The sequence below is a fragment of the Mesoplodon densirostris genome, chromosome 18, assembly GCF_025265405.1.
Source record: "Mesoplodon densirostris isolate mMesDen1 chromosome 18, mMesDen1 primary haplotype, whole genome shotgun sequence".
NCBI lineage: Eukaryota > Metazoa > Chordata > Mammalia > Artiodactyla > Ziphiidae > Mesoplodon > Mesoplodon densirostris.
The window spans coordinates 59,058,879-59,071,723 of NC_082678.1; the positions used below are offsets into that span (position 1 = coordinate 59,058,879).

At 38.1% G+C, this 12,845-nt stretch overlaps 1 protein-coding gene across 3 annotated transcripts in view; it reads right to left on the minus strand.

Annotated features, from left to right (window-relative positions):
* Positions 1-3,583: 3,583 nt before the first annotated feature.
* Positions 3,584-12,845, minus strand: part of RPS6KB1 (ribosomal protein S6 kinase B1) — a 35,138-nt gene continuing 25,876 nt past the window's right edge. The window contains exons 13-15 of one of the 3 annotated variants that reach the window (XM_060080950.1): positions 9,325-9,432; positions 6,355-6,467; positions 3,584-4,174 (exon numbers count right to left, since the gene is read on the minus strand). In XM_060080950.1, coding sequence (XP_059936933.1) covers positions 4,159-4,174; positions 6,355-6,467; positions 9,325-9,432 — 237 coding nt within the window. In that variant the 3' untranslated portion in view covers positions 3,584-4,158. Of the gene's footprint in view, positions 5,201-6,354; positions 6,468-9,324; positions 9,433-12,845 lie in introns of all 3 variants that reach the window. The other 2 variants (XM_060080949.1, XM_060080948.1) reach the window with 2 other exon arrangements.

Sequence of the window (12,845 nt, forward strand, 5' to 3'; positions counted from 1 at the left end):
CTGATAAGACAAAGATTAAACCAACCTGGATTAATAAGGATAGTGACCAACCAGATACAGGTTAAGCCACTTTTCATGCCTTATGGCCACCCAAATTGACAAAAGAACATTAGCCTGTAACTTTTCTCCCCAGGTAAATATTGCTAGATTATAAGTGCAACTGTTTCTGTTCATTCAGGATGAAATACTTAACTATGTTACGTACTTTGAGAACCACTGCAAATACTAAAAAACAAGCTTACTTGGCCTTAAATCACCTTCCTAACTCTGTGGTGAAGCTAATAGTTGTTATTTAGGTATGCAGCAGGGGACGAGTGAGAAAGACAATTTGAGATTAGAATTTGGGTGTGAAGGATATGCTGACTTCTTGATAAAAACATAAGAATAACACCGTAACCACATGGGTTACTTCAGCCCTAATTCGATACCTACTTACCACACTTACTTACCCTATGGCCATATGGATAGCTTTGTTTCTTAATATGACTGAATAACAAAAGAAGTCCCTGGTGGACAGTGGGGTTTTTTGTTTTTGTTTTTTTAACAAACAAGAAAGCAGTTCACATATGAATTTAAAAGGAGGGAAATGTAACAGGAGAGCTTTGCCATTCACTAGAAACATTGATGAACTAGAAGCATTTCTCTATTTTTATTCCTTCACCTCAAAAACAGGAATAGGGATTCCAAACCCCATTTATTCTGTGAATTCAGATCACATCCTCTAAAAGACTGTTTTATCAACATCAAGAATCACTACTATGTTTTATAAAAGAAGTACATTTGAGAACTTCTGTAGAGAAACCACCTTGGCAAGTGTGATAGAATTACCTCATAAATAAGAGGTGGTTTTACACAAAACACCCATCTGACGGGAGATGTATGGAGACATTAGTTAAAAACAGATTTGTCCACTATGTTATTTTGTTCATACACATCAGGTAATGTAGTTGACAAATGTGGCTGGAAAAACTGTTGTATGTTAGCACAAGAAAGTCTTCCATTGTTTTTATGTGAAGCTGGCTTTCACATAACTTTTCACATGAACTTTTTTTTTTAAACAACCAATTCAATTCTACTATTTGACAGAACTTGGAAATCACAGATGTTTAACACCTAATATAAAATCAGTACTAAAACTTGTTATAAATTTAAATTGCTTCAGTTCCTCCACAAAAACAGTTTTATGACTGTCATTCTTCACATATATAAATAGTTTATTAAATATGAGAATCTGAACACATCTGGCATGTTAATGGGAAAAATTATTGAAACCACATGTGTACCTGATAGTTATTTCTTCCTATCTTAGGATAATAATTAAAAGAAAATCACTTCTATTTTATGTTCATTCAAATTTGCATTTAATTTCTATTTACATTCATTCAATCTGAAATCAAATACTTAATACAGTAAACTAAACACAAGATGAAAAGCAGAAAAGGTGTTACCCTCAAAGCACTCCTAATAAGGCAGCTGAAGAATTTACTCTGGGAGATGCAAAGCCAACTTGGGGTAGGAAAAAAACTAATAGTTTAAAGAGCAAACACAGATGAACCCATCTTTCAAATGTTACTTTAGAAAATCCACTGATTATCCACTAATACTTGTGCTATAGTGGTAAATTAAGAATCACACATGAAGAATTTTGTATCAATCAGCAACAGACCACAGGTCATGGTGGAACAAATACTTTATGATTATTTTGTCCAGCTTGCTAGTGTCTACTCCTATGAAAAAAGGTAGATGTTTGGACATTGATGTTTTTACTTGAGGAATTAACCATTTCCACGGCCTCAAAATCCATTCTGCATAAATCGAACATTTCTCATGAGAAGAATCTTAGATCTAGCCCTTATAAGCTAGGAACCATATGACTAAGTAACCAAAATAGTTAGGTCCTATATTAAATATAAAATCCAAGGCTTGGGATATTAATACTATTGAAGATGCAGCTTATTTATAATCATTTATTTCTTAAAGAATGTTGAATTTATGGAGTATCATACATGCATTCTTCCCCCCCCAATTACCTTCTATCTCAAAAAATAGTATGGAAGAATCCTTCTTGAAGGATTCAAATTAGTTAAGACCATAAAGGGGGAAAAAGAAATAACAGTTTTCCTAAAAATCTGGTTCAAGTTCAATAATTAATACTTTACATTGTTAATCACAGCTGGTTTATAAATCTCAGTTTATTCTGTAATGCTACAAACCTTATAAAATCAAAATTAGTAAACTTCAGTTCTCAATGATTATATTTTAATTAAAAAACAGCATGTATAAAATAAAAAAATATCCTGTAATAGCTGATTTTAAAGAAAATAATCAAGTGATGAAAGAAAAACACTTAATCTCTTTATACACTTACCTGGAATAATCATAAAGAACCTTCTTAGAAACTCAAGACTAGTATTATTGACATATATTTTTAAACTATGCTTGGGTTTTTACAAATAAATACAGGGTAAGCCATATTGCATAGGTGTGTGCTTTCTGTCTGTGACACTAAAGTGGCACTTGACATGTTTTCACAGTCACAGTAGGAATATCCATTTATGAAACAATTTCTCAATAAACTTGCCACAGTATAGAAAATTAACTTCACTGAATGTTAAGTCTGAAAAACTTATTTGTGTGGATGGTAGGTGTGCAATGAATACTTTTTATGCAGAAAGTTACAGTGTTTGCCACTATTGCTGGCAGTACTAATTATGAAACTGGTTTAACTATGGGGTGGTTATAGCCAGCCAATCACAGTGCAAATGTTACTAGCAAATAGGACTGAGGAGGAATATTCTGGTGTAAAACTTTCACTGGAATTTGGTCAGGCAGTCAACACTATAGTTAGTAAACTCATTTGAAAATAAGTATCAGAGTAGTACAAGCCATTTACAGTCTGAAATGAAGCCTGTACGAATCACCATAGCTTTTTGGGTTCTGTTTTTCAGACATCATAAACTGCCAGAGAACAAAGACCTGCACTTTAAGTACAATTTCTGCCCTTACCATTATTTAGTTTCTAATTTATTAGCTACAGTTATAAAGTTCTCAGGAGACTGCTGCAATAAGGGAAAAGGAGGTCTAGAGGGAGTGATTAAAAAAAAAAAAAAAAAAGGCTTTCTGTCCGAAGATGAGCTGTTATCAATTGTTTCATTTATTGCCACAATTGAAAAGGTATATTTCCAATCATTTTTCATGGTTCTACTTTTGCTTAATGTCATAGGATTTCATCTTATCTCACTCGAACTGCCATTTAAATAAGCAAAGCTTTTTTCTGACTGAATTCAACATGCATAAATAATTTTATGGCTTGGATCCTATGGCTCAAAAAGGTTTGGAGAACATAGCAAGCAGCATCTATTTAAAAAAAAATCATAGGGTTGCAAAATATTACAAATTGACTTTGCACACTCAGACTGAAGACATTATAAAAGACAAACAAAAAGGTGGTAAGACTCAACTGCAACTGCATGGTCGTCTATTATACCAGTATGCACTGAAATAATATTTTTATAAAGCTCTGCAGATATTAAACCCTTTCACCAGCTAAAAGTCATGGAAACGCTCTCTTTAAGGCAGGAAGTATTTAAGAAAGGTAAAGTTACCTTTATTTTTATTCTTTGTACCTGTAAGTCACTTATGTAGACTTCATTACAATTTTCAAAAACATAGTTTCTTGTTAACATGTTTCCTAAATTAAGCCACTGAGTTTTCTTATTCACTGTGGAAGACATTCATCAAAAGGCCATCGAATACTTTTACAATCAAAAAATGTAGCCCCAATATAGGAAAAAAAAATACATTTTTTCCTTTTGAAACCATCGAGGAAAAAATGTAAGGAAGGCAGACACCAAAAACAGTAAAAAGAAGTAAAACTTAAAACCTTACCAATTTGCTGTAAAGAGATTAGACATAGAGGGTGGACCGTGGCAACACCCTCTTCCCCTGGACCTCCCTCCTCTCTCTCTCAGTTTGCCGCCCTCGATATGCATTTTATCCTCTCTTCTGTGCTTCTTCAGCCATAGGCTGAACACATTTGACGTCTTGAACCAAATACTGGTATAAGGTGGCGATATTTTTCCAGTGCAATGCAGGCCCAGGATAAGGATGAAATGTAGGACATACAACTTATGCCCATTCCAAGGCTTCCAGTTAAGCTTAGCACATAACAGTACTGCAAGTAGAAATGATTAAATAGGTTTTTTTTTTCTAGTATTACAGACAGGTATTGCAGCTGGGTTACTGAAAATAAACCCCAAGTCCACCCCAATCCCTCAAACGAGCCACAGCTGTGGTTAACAATGATTCATTTGCATTTTTATTATTTCACCAAGAGAAGAAACAGAAGTTGTCTGGCTTTCTTCACACCCATAATTTCGCATTTTAAAGTTTGGGATGTTTTCCATGATGAGCTGAATCAAAAATCTATTTGAAAAATATATATTTATATAAAAAAAGATTCAGGTTGTTTGCACGTAAAACATCAATTGTTAAGTTTCTTTCGTCTTTGATTCCATGTTGCTGGAAAGTTTGACCAAGCTTGCATGCTAATTTGTCCTTAGTTGCAAGTATTACAGGCAAACTCATACTTTGCCTCATGAAAGGATAACCCTTCTTCGACACCATCAGAACTCAACAGTGATTCAGAAGCAACACCCTACCCTTAATACTGTCAGTTTCGAGCCATCAACATGAAATCCTTGATAGGTTGAGACGATGTTGCTAGGAATCAATTAATGGATGTGCCTAAGAGTTCCGCAGTACTATTTTCACTTAAGTTTTTTTGCACCATTGATGGATTTTTTAAAATCCATGTTTATTTTTCCTCTGTCCAATGTGTTCTATGTAAGGACACTGACTCTTCGAGACTGTCATTTTGAGTCTTCTTGTTTCACCCTGCGGGATGCTCACACATCCCCTCCCCAGCTTTTTTGCCTTAAATTCATTAAAAGCGTTGCTCTGTCATAGATTCATACGTAGGTGTTCCGGTCGTTTGGAGATCATGGGAAAAGCTTGTTGTTTGTACGGCCCGGAGTTCGGCTGTCGTATTGGAAGTGGAGCTGAAGCCTCCCCGCTCGTCGTCACATCCATCTGCTCTGTCCCACTTGTCTCCATTGGGTACTCCACAGGCGCCTGAGGATGTGCCGTGCTGGCTGAAGCACCTCTTCCCCAGAAATCCCCAGGAGAAAATTTGACAGGGCTTTAAGACAAGGAAGAGCTATCATTCGTCTCAAGTACTATCTCAACAAGGAACATTTCCCTTACATTTAAAGGGAGTGGGGTAATGTGACTTTTTTTTTTTTTTCATTTAATTTCATTTTTGTGTGGATTAGCACAAAAGCAGAAGTTGAGCCATTTCTCCCTTAGACTAATTGCTAGTTTCCTAAATGGTCTCTTTACCTCTCTACTTGCCCTCATAAAACCGTCAATGATACTTATTTTACAAAAATCATTTTCTCCCCCACTTAAAACAGCGGCTCAATGCATTTAAAATATTTCTCCAGGGCTTCCCTGGTGGTGCAGTGGTTGAGAGTCCACCTGCCGATGCAGGGGACGTGGGTTCGTGCCCCGGTCTGGGAGGATCCCATATGCCGCGGAGCGGCTGGGCCCGTGAGCCATGGCCGCTGAGCCTGCGCGTCCGGAGCCTGTGCTCCGCAGCGGGGGAGGCCACAACAGTGAGAGAGGCCCGCATACCGCAAAAAAAAAAAAAAAAAAAAAATATTTCTCCAAACCTTTGCCATTCTCTTCCTCGCTCCCCACACTTCAGGAATGTTGACCTGCCTTTCGTTTCCAAGAAAAAGGCCAAGTTTTTTCCTCCCTTAGGGCTTTTGCATGAGCTGTTCTTCTACCTGCAACATCCTTGTATTTCTGTGTTTTATACGGCTAGCTATTCCTCCATGAATAGGAGTCCCCTTCTTATTTTTTGCATTCTAGTACCACACTCTATTTTTTTTTTTGCATAGCATTTGGCGCTACTTGTAATTACATATTTTATTTCCTTCTTTGTTTATTTTGACTCTCTCTCACTAAATTGTAAGCTTCATCAGGACAAGGACAATTCCTGTCTTAATCATGTGTCCCCAGAAGGTAGCACAACCCCTGGCACACAATAAATGTTGAATGAATGGTTAACGAGTACACTTTCCAGTGCAACGGCTTATTTTCAGGAGGGGAGGTAAACTACATAGCATGTTATCATTGATTAGTCACAGACTAGTCACTTGCAATATTAGAAGGTGTCGATGCTGTGCTTATGTCACAGAGAATGACAGAGCTTCCATTTATGTAACTTGGCATAAATTTCTTAAGCAATGCTCTTCCAGGTTAAAAAAAAGAATAACAAAGTCTGAATACCTGACAGGTGTCCGTGGGCTGCCAATAAATCTTCGAGGTGACCGGATTTTTGGTTCAAAGGAAAACTTTTCTTTCACGCTTTCAAGTACAGATGGAGCCACATATGTAAAACCCTGAAAGACAGTAACAGTGGACTACAGAATAGGATTTTGTCATGTACATCAAGAAAATGTGGTGGTTCAATCTCTGACACACCAAGACAATGATGTACACCTAAAATCACCAGTGTGGATACTGTCCAGTCTCCTCAACCTCATTTCACACCCGTTACCTTCTTTCCAGTCATTTCTGGAGGCACAGACCTCCAGAGAGCAGAATTCTATTGAGCCCCATATGCCAGCAAACAAATTTGCACTCTACTGAAAGGAGGAGAACAAAACAGGAAAATGTAGGCTCTACATTAAGATGTTAAATACAAAGATAAATGCAAAGAAAATTCTAGTGTTTCTAGCCACATGCATATAAGCAACTAACATTATCACCCCCAAACAGTTTCTCATTATTAGGCCAAAGTAAAAATAGAATTCTCTAACTTGGCACGTGTGATCTTTCTGATTTTATACCAATGAATGGATAAATTCAGATTTTCCTGATGAATAAGGGTCAGCACTGTGAAAACTTAATTTTAACAGACAGTAATGCAATTTTGTTAGCTTTAGTTCTTTCTTGGACCTTGCTACTAGGCTATCAGCTATCATTTATCTTGCTGTTCATGTTCATTCCTTTAACAGTTAATCCTATACCTATCTTCCCTTCTATTTATTATTCTTGTCACTTATGAGTAGGCACTTGAGTTATAATAAAAGGGCTCAATAAGGCTCTGGGTGAAGTCCTAAAGAGTAAGGTGCAATTCTGTAGAGCATATGCTTTGTTGTGACAGCTACATGTGGACTACGAAGGCCATTTCCCTGCATGTTCTTGTGGGCTAAAAACTACCAAGAGGACCAGACTGTGCCTTAATCGTCTTTGAATTTCCTTGAATTCTAATAGGAATTGAAATATTAATTGAACTGAAGTTACTACAGCCACTATCTCCAGATAAGTGGGCTGTTACTATTTTAAATTAATTTTAAAACAGATACACTTTGTGTACAGAACTCTGGCTACAACCTAACAAATGAATTGTTCTTGTATTCATTAGTTAGCCAATTTAAGTAATTAAGAAAAGCTCAACACAGATTTCCCTGATGGTCCAGTGGTAAAGAATCTGCCTTCCAATGCAGGAGATGAGGGTTCAACCCCTGGTCAGGAAACTAAGATCCCACATGCTGTCAGGCAACTAAGCCCGCGTGCCACAACTACTGAGCTTGTGCGCCTCAACTAGAGAGCCTGCGTGCCACAAACTCCAGAGCCCGTGCACTCTGGAACCCACGTGCCACAACTCCAGAGCCCACGTGCCCTGGAACCTGCGCACTGCAACTAGAGAAGAGAAAACCCGCACGCCACAGCTAGAGAAAAGCCTGCATGACACAACGAAGAGCCTGCATGCCACAATGAAAGATCCTGCATGCCTCAACAAAGATACCGCAACTAAGACCAACACAGCCATAAACAAACAAATAAAAAGATCAGCAATACTTTAACTGGAACGAAAGCTTAGATATATAACTTTTGCCACCACAACTTTAGATTTCTTTGTAGTAAGGTGTTTCTAGACTTTTTTTTTTTTTATGGGGGAAAACAATTGTCAAACTAGCTAAAACTCTATAATGTCTGTATAATGTCTGTATGTTAAATCAAAGGTATAAATTCCACATCAGTAGAAAACAAAATTCCACATCATGAGAGAAAAAAATAAAGCAATGACACAATTAAAATGAATCATGCCTACTTCCCTAACTGATAAGAGATTGTACTAAGGGGGATGCAGTAACTTTGCATCATGCTGACATAAATTTAACAACATGCATTCATCTTTCCCTCTTATGTAATTAAAATGCTATAAAATTATATTTTGCATGTATATTCTTATATCACCATATAATCATACATTTATAGAATTATTACTATTCAATGTTGTTTACTCAAAAGCATACTGTACTATGGTGACCTTAGTGTTATTTTGCCCATACACAATTTTTGTATTCCATGCTAACTTCAGAACTGACCCTCCACCCCCAAAGATACAACACTACTGTGGTGTGTTATACTGAGAGCATTATTTTTTTAAAAAGTTTGAAAATTAAGTTAGCAACAAATCCAGTGAACTCAGAAACAAATAAGGAAGAAAAAAAACTTCCAAATGATTACTTTCCCCATATTCTATTCTGCCTAGGGATAATCCAAAAAGAAATGACAAAGGATAATGACAAATGACAAAGGAAACAAATGGTATAAAATCGGGTAGATATTCACATAACATGTAATTATAGTAATAAAATAAGCACTAGGCAAATAATATGCAATGATGGTCATCATCAGATATAAACCTATCATTTCTGTTAATCAAAATCTAAAATTTTGTTTTTCTATCTGAGGAGACAAGGTATAAATCAATACAGATACCTCCTCCTTAGGATTCATTTGCTTACAATCACATATGTACCAATATATTTTGATGTCAAATATTCACAATCAACAGGTTAAAAATTCCCTAGAGACAAAAATCTTTAGCTGTTTCAGGAATAAAATAGTTACTATGATCTCTTCTTCTCCTACTGCTATGACTGTGTGGATTTCAGTTAAGATGCTGAGCCAAACATTTCAAGTCACTGGGCTATTCAAAAAAAGGAATCATATACTTTGACTCTAATTGCTAAAATGGAATGCTGGATTATGAGAATGAATTTTCTAACTTATCAACAAGTTATAAGGGGATAACTTTAAAAAAAAAAAGCACCTCAGGTTATCTACATGAACTATAAAGCAAGCAAACTGAAATTTTCTTATTAAAAAGGGCGTTTCTTACTGAAAAGGGCCCATCCTCATACTTAAATTTCCCATGGCTACATCAGAAATCCTTTCACTTACCAGAAAGACCTGGTTGGCACTTTCACTGAGAGTTGAGTCATCTGGGCTGTCAACAGGTGTCTGACGTGTAAACTTTGAATCAAACTGACTCACATCCTCTTCAGATTGCTTTATAAAAAACAAAATGATTAGAAAATGGTGAACAGACTACATTATACATATCAATCAAATGCATTACATACATTAGAGAAGGCTCTAGATAGACCTCTTTTCTCAGGGTTTGACTGTAATAAAGTAGCAAAATAGCCTTAGCAGGCACAGAATGAAAAATAAATACAGGTGAAAAGTATCAAAGGTCAAACTACATCTTTAGTACACAGTTATCATTCCTATTAAAAATCTGGGGCTTGGGCTTCCCTGGTGGTGCAGTGGTTGAGAGTCCGCCTGCCGATGCAGGGGACACAGGTTCGTGCCCCGGTCCGGGAAGACCCCACATGCCGCAGAGCGGCTAGGCCCGTGAGCCATGGCCGCTGAGCCTGCGCGTCCGGAGCCTGTGCTCCGCAGCGGGAGAGGCCACAACAGTGAGAGGCCTGCGTACTGCCAAAAAAAAAAATAATAATAATAATCTGAATATCTTCCCTTCTCACAAAGCTTCAGTGTGGCTAGCCCACTGGTGAAATCCCTTTTTAGAGACAATTTGCGCAGTTGGCAAATTTGTAATAAACTTGAAGCAGAGTTTAAACACAAAGCACATAATATGCTCTAGTTGAAGTTTCTTCCCATACCTTATTTCATTCCTTCAAATTTCTCAAGGAGCAAAGTAATATTCTACTCTGCATGAGTATATTTTCTCGTGGAGGAATATTATCACCCAGATCTAACCACCAGATCTGTTTCTTTAATTTCTTCTTTCTGGTACAACATCAGACTATGTGGTTATGTCAAAAGAACCCAGCAACCAGGACTTCCCTGGCAGTCCAGTTAAGACTCCGCACTTCCACTGCAGGGGGCACAGGTTCCATCCCCAGTCGGGGAACTAAGATCCCGCATGCTGCACGGCCCAAAAAAAAACCTCAAGAACCTACACAAAGACGCACCCAGTGTCTAAAGATGGGAAAAAGTGAACATCAATAAAAATAACTGCAATTAATTGAAACACAAATATGTTAAACAGCATGAGTTCATAATTATACTAAAAAAAACCACAATTCATTGGCCAATTTTGGAAGATGTTAGGGAACTAATTCATTATTTTGCAAACTGGGAAAGAAACATTTATCCTGCCTTTCCTGTATAAACTGCACCTCAGGTAACCAAACAACTGATACAAGAGTATCTTTTTTACAGAACAATTCCACCTAATAAATAAAGAATGAATAACAGTATTAGAGTAAGACAATTTTGCAAACCCCTAATGAAATCTTGGAACTAGGCTATATATTCTCAACCTTAGCTCTATTGACATTTTGGGCCTGATGATTCTTGCTGTAGGATGTTGTCCTGTGCATTATAGGGTGTTTAGCAGCATTTCTGGCCTCTATCCCCTAAGTACCAGTGGCACTCCTCCCTAAGTTGTGACAACTTGTCTCTGACATTGCCAAATCAACCCTGGCTGAGAACCACTGATACAGGCAATAATCAATGACCACTAACATTTTTGTGTGTGTGTGTGGTATGCGGGCCTCTCACTGTTGTGGCCTCTCCCGTTGCGGAGCACAGGCTCCAGACGCGCAGGCTCAGCGGCCATGGCTCACGGGCCCAGCCGCTCCGCGGCATGTGGGATCTTCCCAGACCAGGGCACGAACCCGTGTCCCCTGCTTCAGCAGGCGGACTCTCAACCACTGCACCACCAGGGAAGCCCCCACTAACATTTTTTTTTTTTAATATAAGTACACATTATATCTTCTGATCAAAATATATAGTACCAAAAGTTTAATCTGAATCAGATCTAATCTAAACCTAAACTATCAGTTTCCAGAAATACAAGGAACAGATAAACATGGCTGAGGACAACCTGGGGTTAAAATCAGCAAAATCAAAATGTGAGGAACCCGGGCCTCCCTGGTGGCGCAGTGGTTGAGAGTCCGCCTGCCGATGCAGGGGATACGGGTTCGTGCCCCGATCTGGGAGGATCCCATATGCCGCGGAGCGGCTGGGCCCGTGAGCCATGGCCGCTGGGCCTGCGCATCCGGAGCCTGTGCTCCGCAGCGGGAGAGGCCACAGCAGTGAGAGGCCCGCATACCGCAAAAAAAGGAAAAAAAAAAATAAAAAATAAAATGTGAGGAACCCTACAGGACAAATGGTCCAGTTTCTTCAATAAGTCCTCAAAGGAGGGATTGAGAGAGGATTTCTATAGATGGAGAGGCCTAAGAGACATAGTAACCAAACTATATAGGTCTTGATTGAATCCTTATTGAAACAAACCAACAGGAAAAAGAAGAAACAATTGGTGAAACTGCCAGCTTTTTAGTTGTGATGATAGCACCGTGGTTACGTTTATGTTTAAACAAGATGACTTAATAATTTTTGAAGCTGGATAGTTGGTATATGAGTGTTAATTATCCTTACAGTTATGTGTGTTGAAATTCTAAAGCCAGTCACCTTGTGCTCCAGGACCAAATCATCATCATCATTATCCTATTCCTTCTCCTCCACCATCATCTCAAGAAATAGAAAAAGAAACTATCTTTTCTCAAATTTTGAGATGGGAAAAAGACAAGAACTAATACGCTAACTCATTTACTCATAAGCCTATTGCTATGGTTTGAATTATGTCCCTCCAACAGTCATATAATGAAGTTCTAACCCCCAGTACCTCAGAATGTGACCTTATTTGGAATGAAGGCCATTACAGATGTAATTAGTTAAGATAAGGTCATACTGGAGTAGGGAGGGATCCTAACCCAATATGACTGGTGTCCTTACAAAAAAGGGAAAATATGGACACAGATCTACACACAAGGAGAATGCCACATGAACACGAAGACAGAGATAGGATGATGTGCCTACAAGCCAAGGAATGCCAAAGATTGCCAGCAAACCACCAACAGCTAGGGGAGAGGCATGAAACAGTCTCTCACAGCCTTCAGAAGTAACCAACCCTGCCAGCACCTTGATCCCGAACTTCTAACCTCTAGAACTGTGACATAATAAATTTCTGTTTAAGCCACCTAGTTTGTGATACTTTGTTATAGGAAAGCAAATTCAAAATAGGGTTTAAACAAAACAAAACAAAGCAAAAAACACAAAAGTCCTAAGTACTTCAGATATTTAATCATCTTAGGCAACCAACTTTAAACTAGTTAATATAGCCATCAATTGCTGCTGGCAGTAGTTCCTGAAAAGACTGCACAGAGGGACTTCCCTGGTGGCGCAGTGGGTAGGACTCTGCACTCCCAATGCAGGGGACCTGGGTTTGATCCCTGGTCAAGGAACTAGATTCCGCATGCATGCTGCAACTAAGAGTTTACATGCCACAACTAAGGAGACGCCTACCACAATTAAGGAGCCCGCCTCCTGCAACTAAGACCCGGTGCAACCAAATAAATTAATTAAAAAAAAAAAAAAAAAAAAAAAAAACA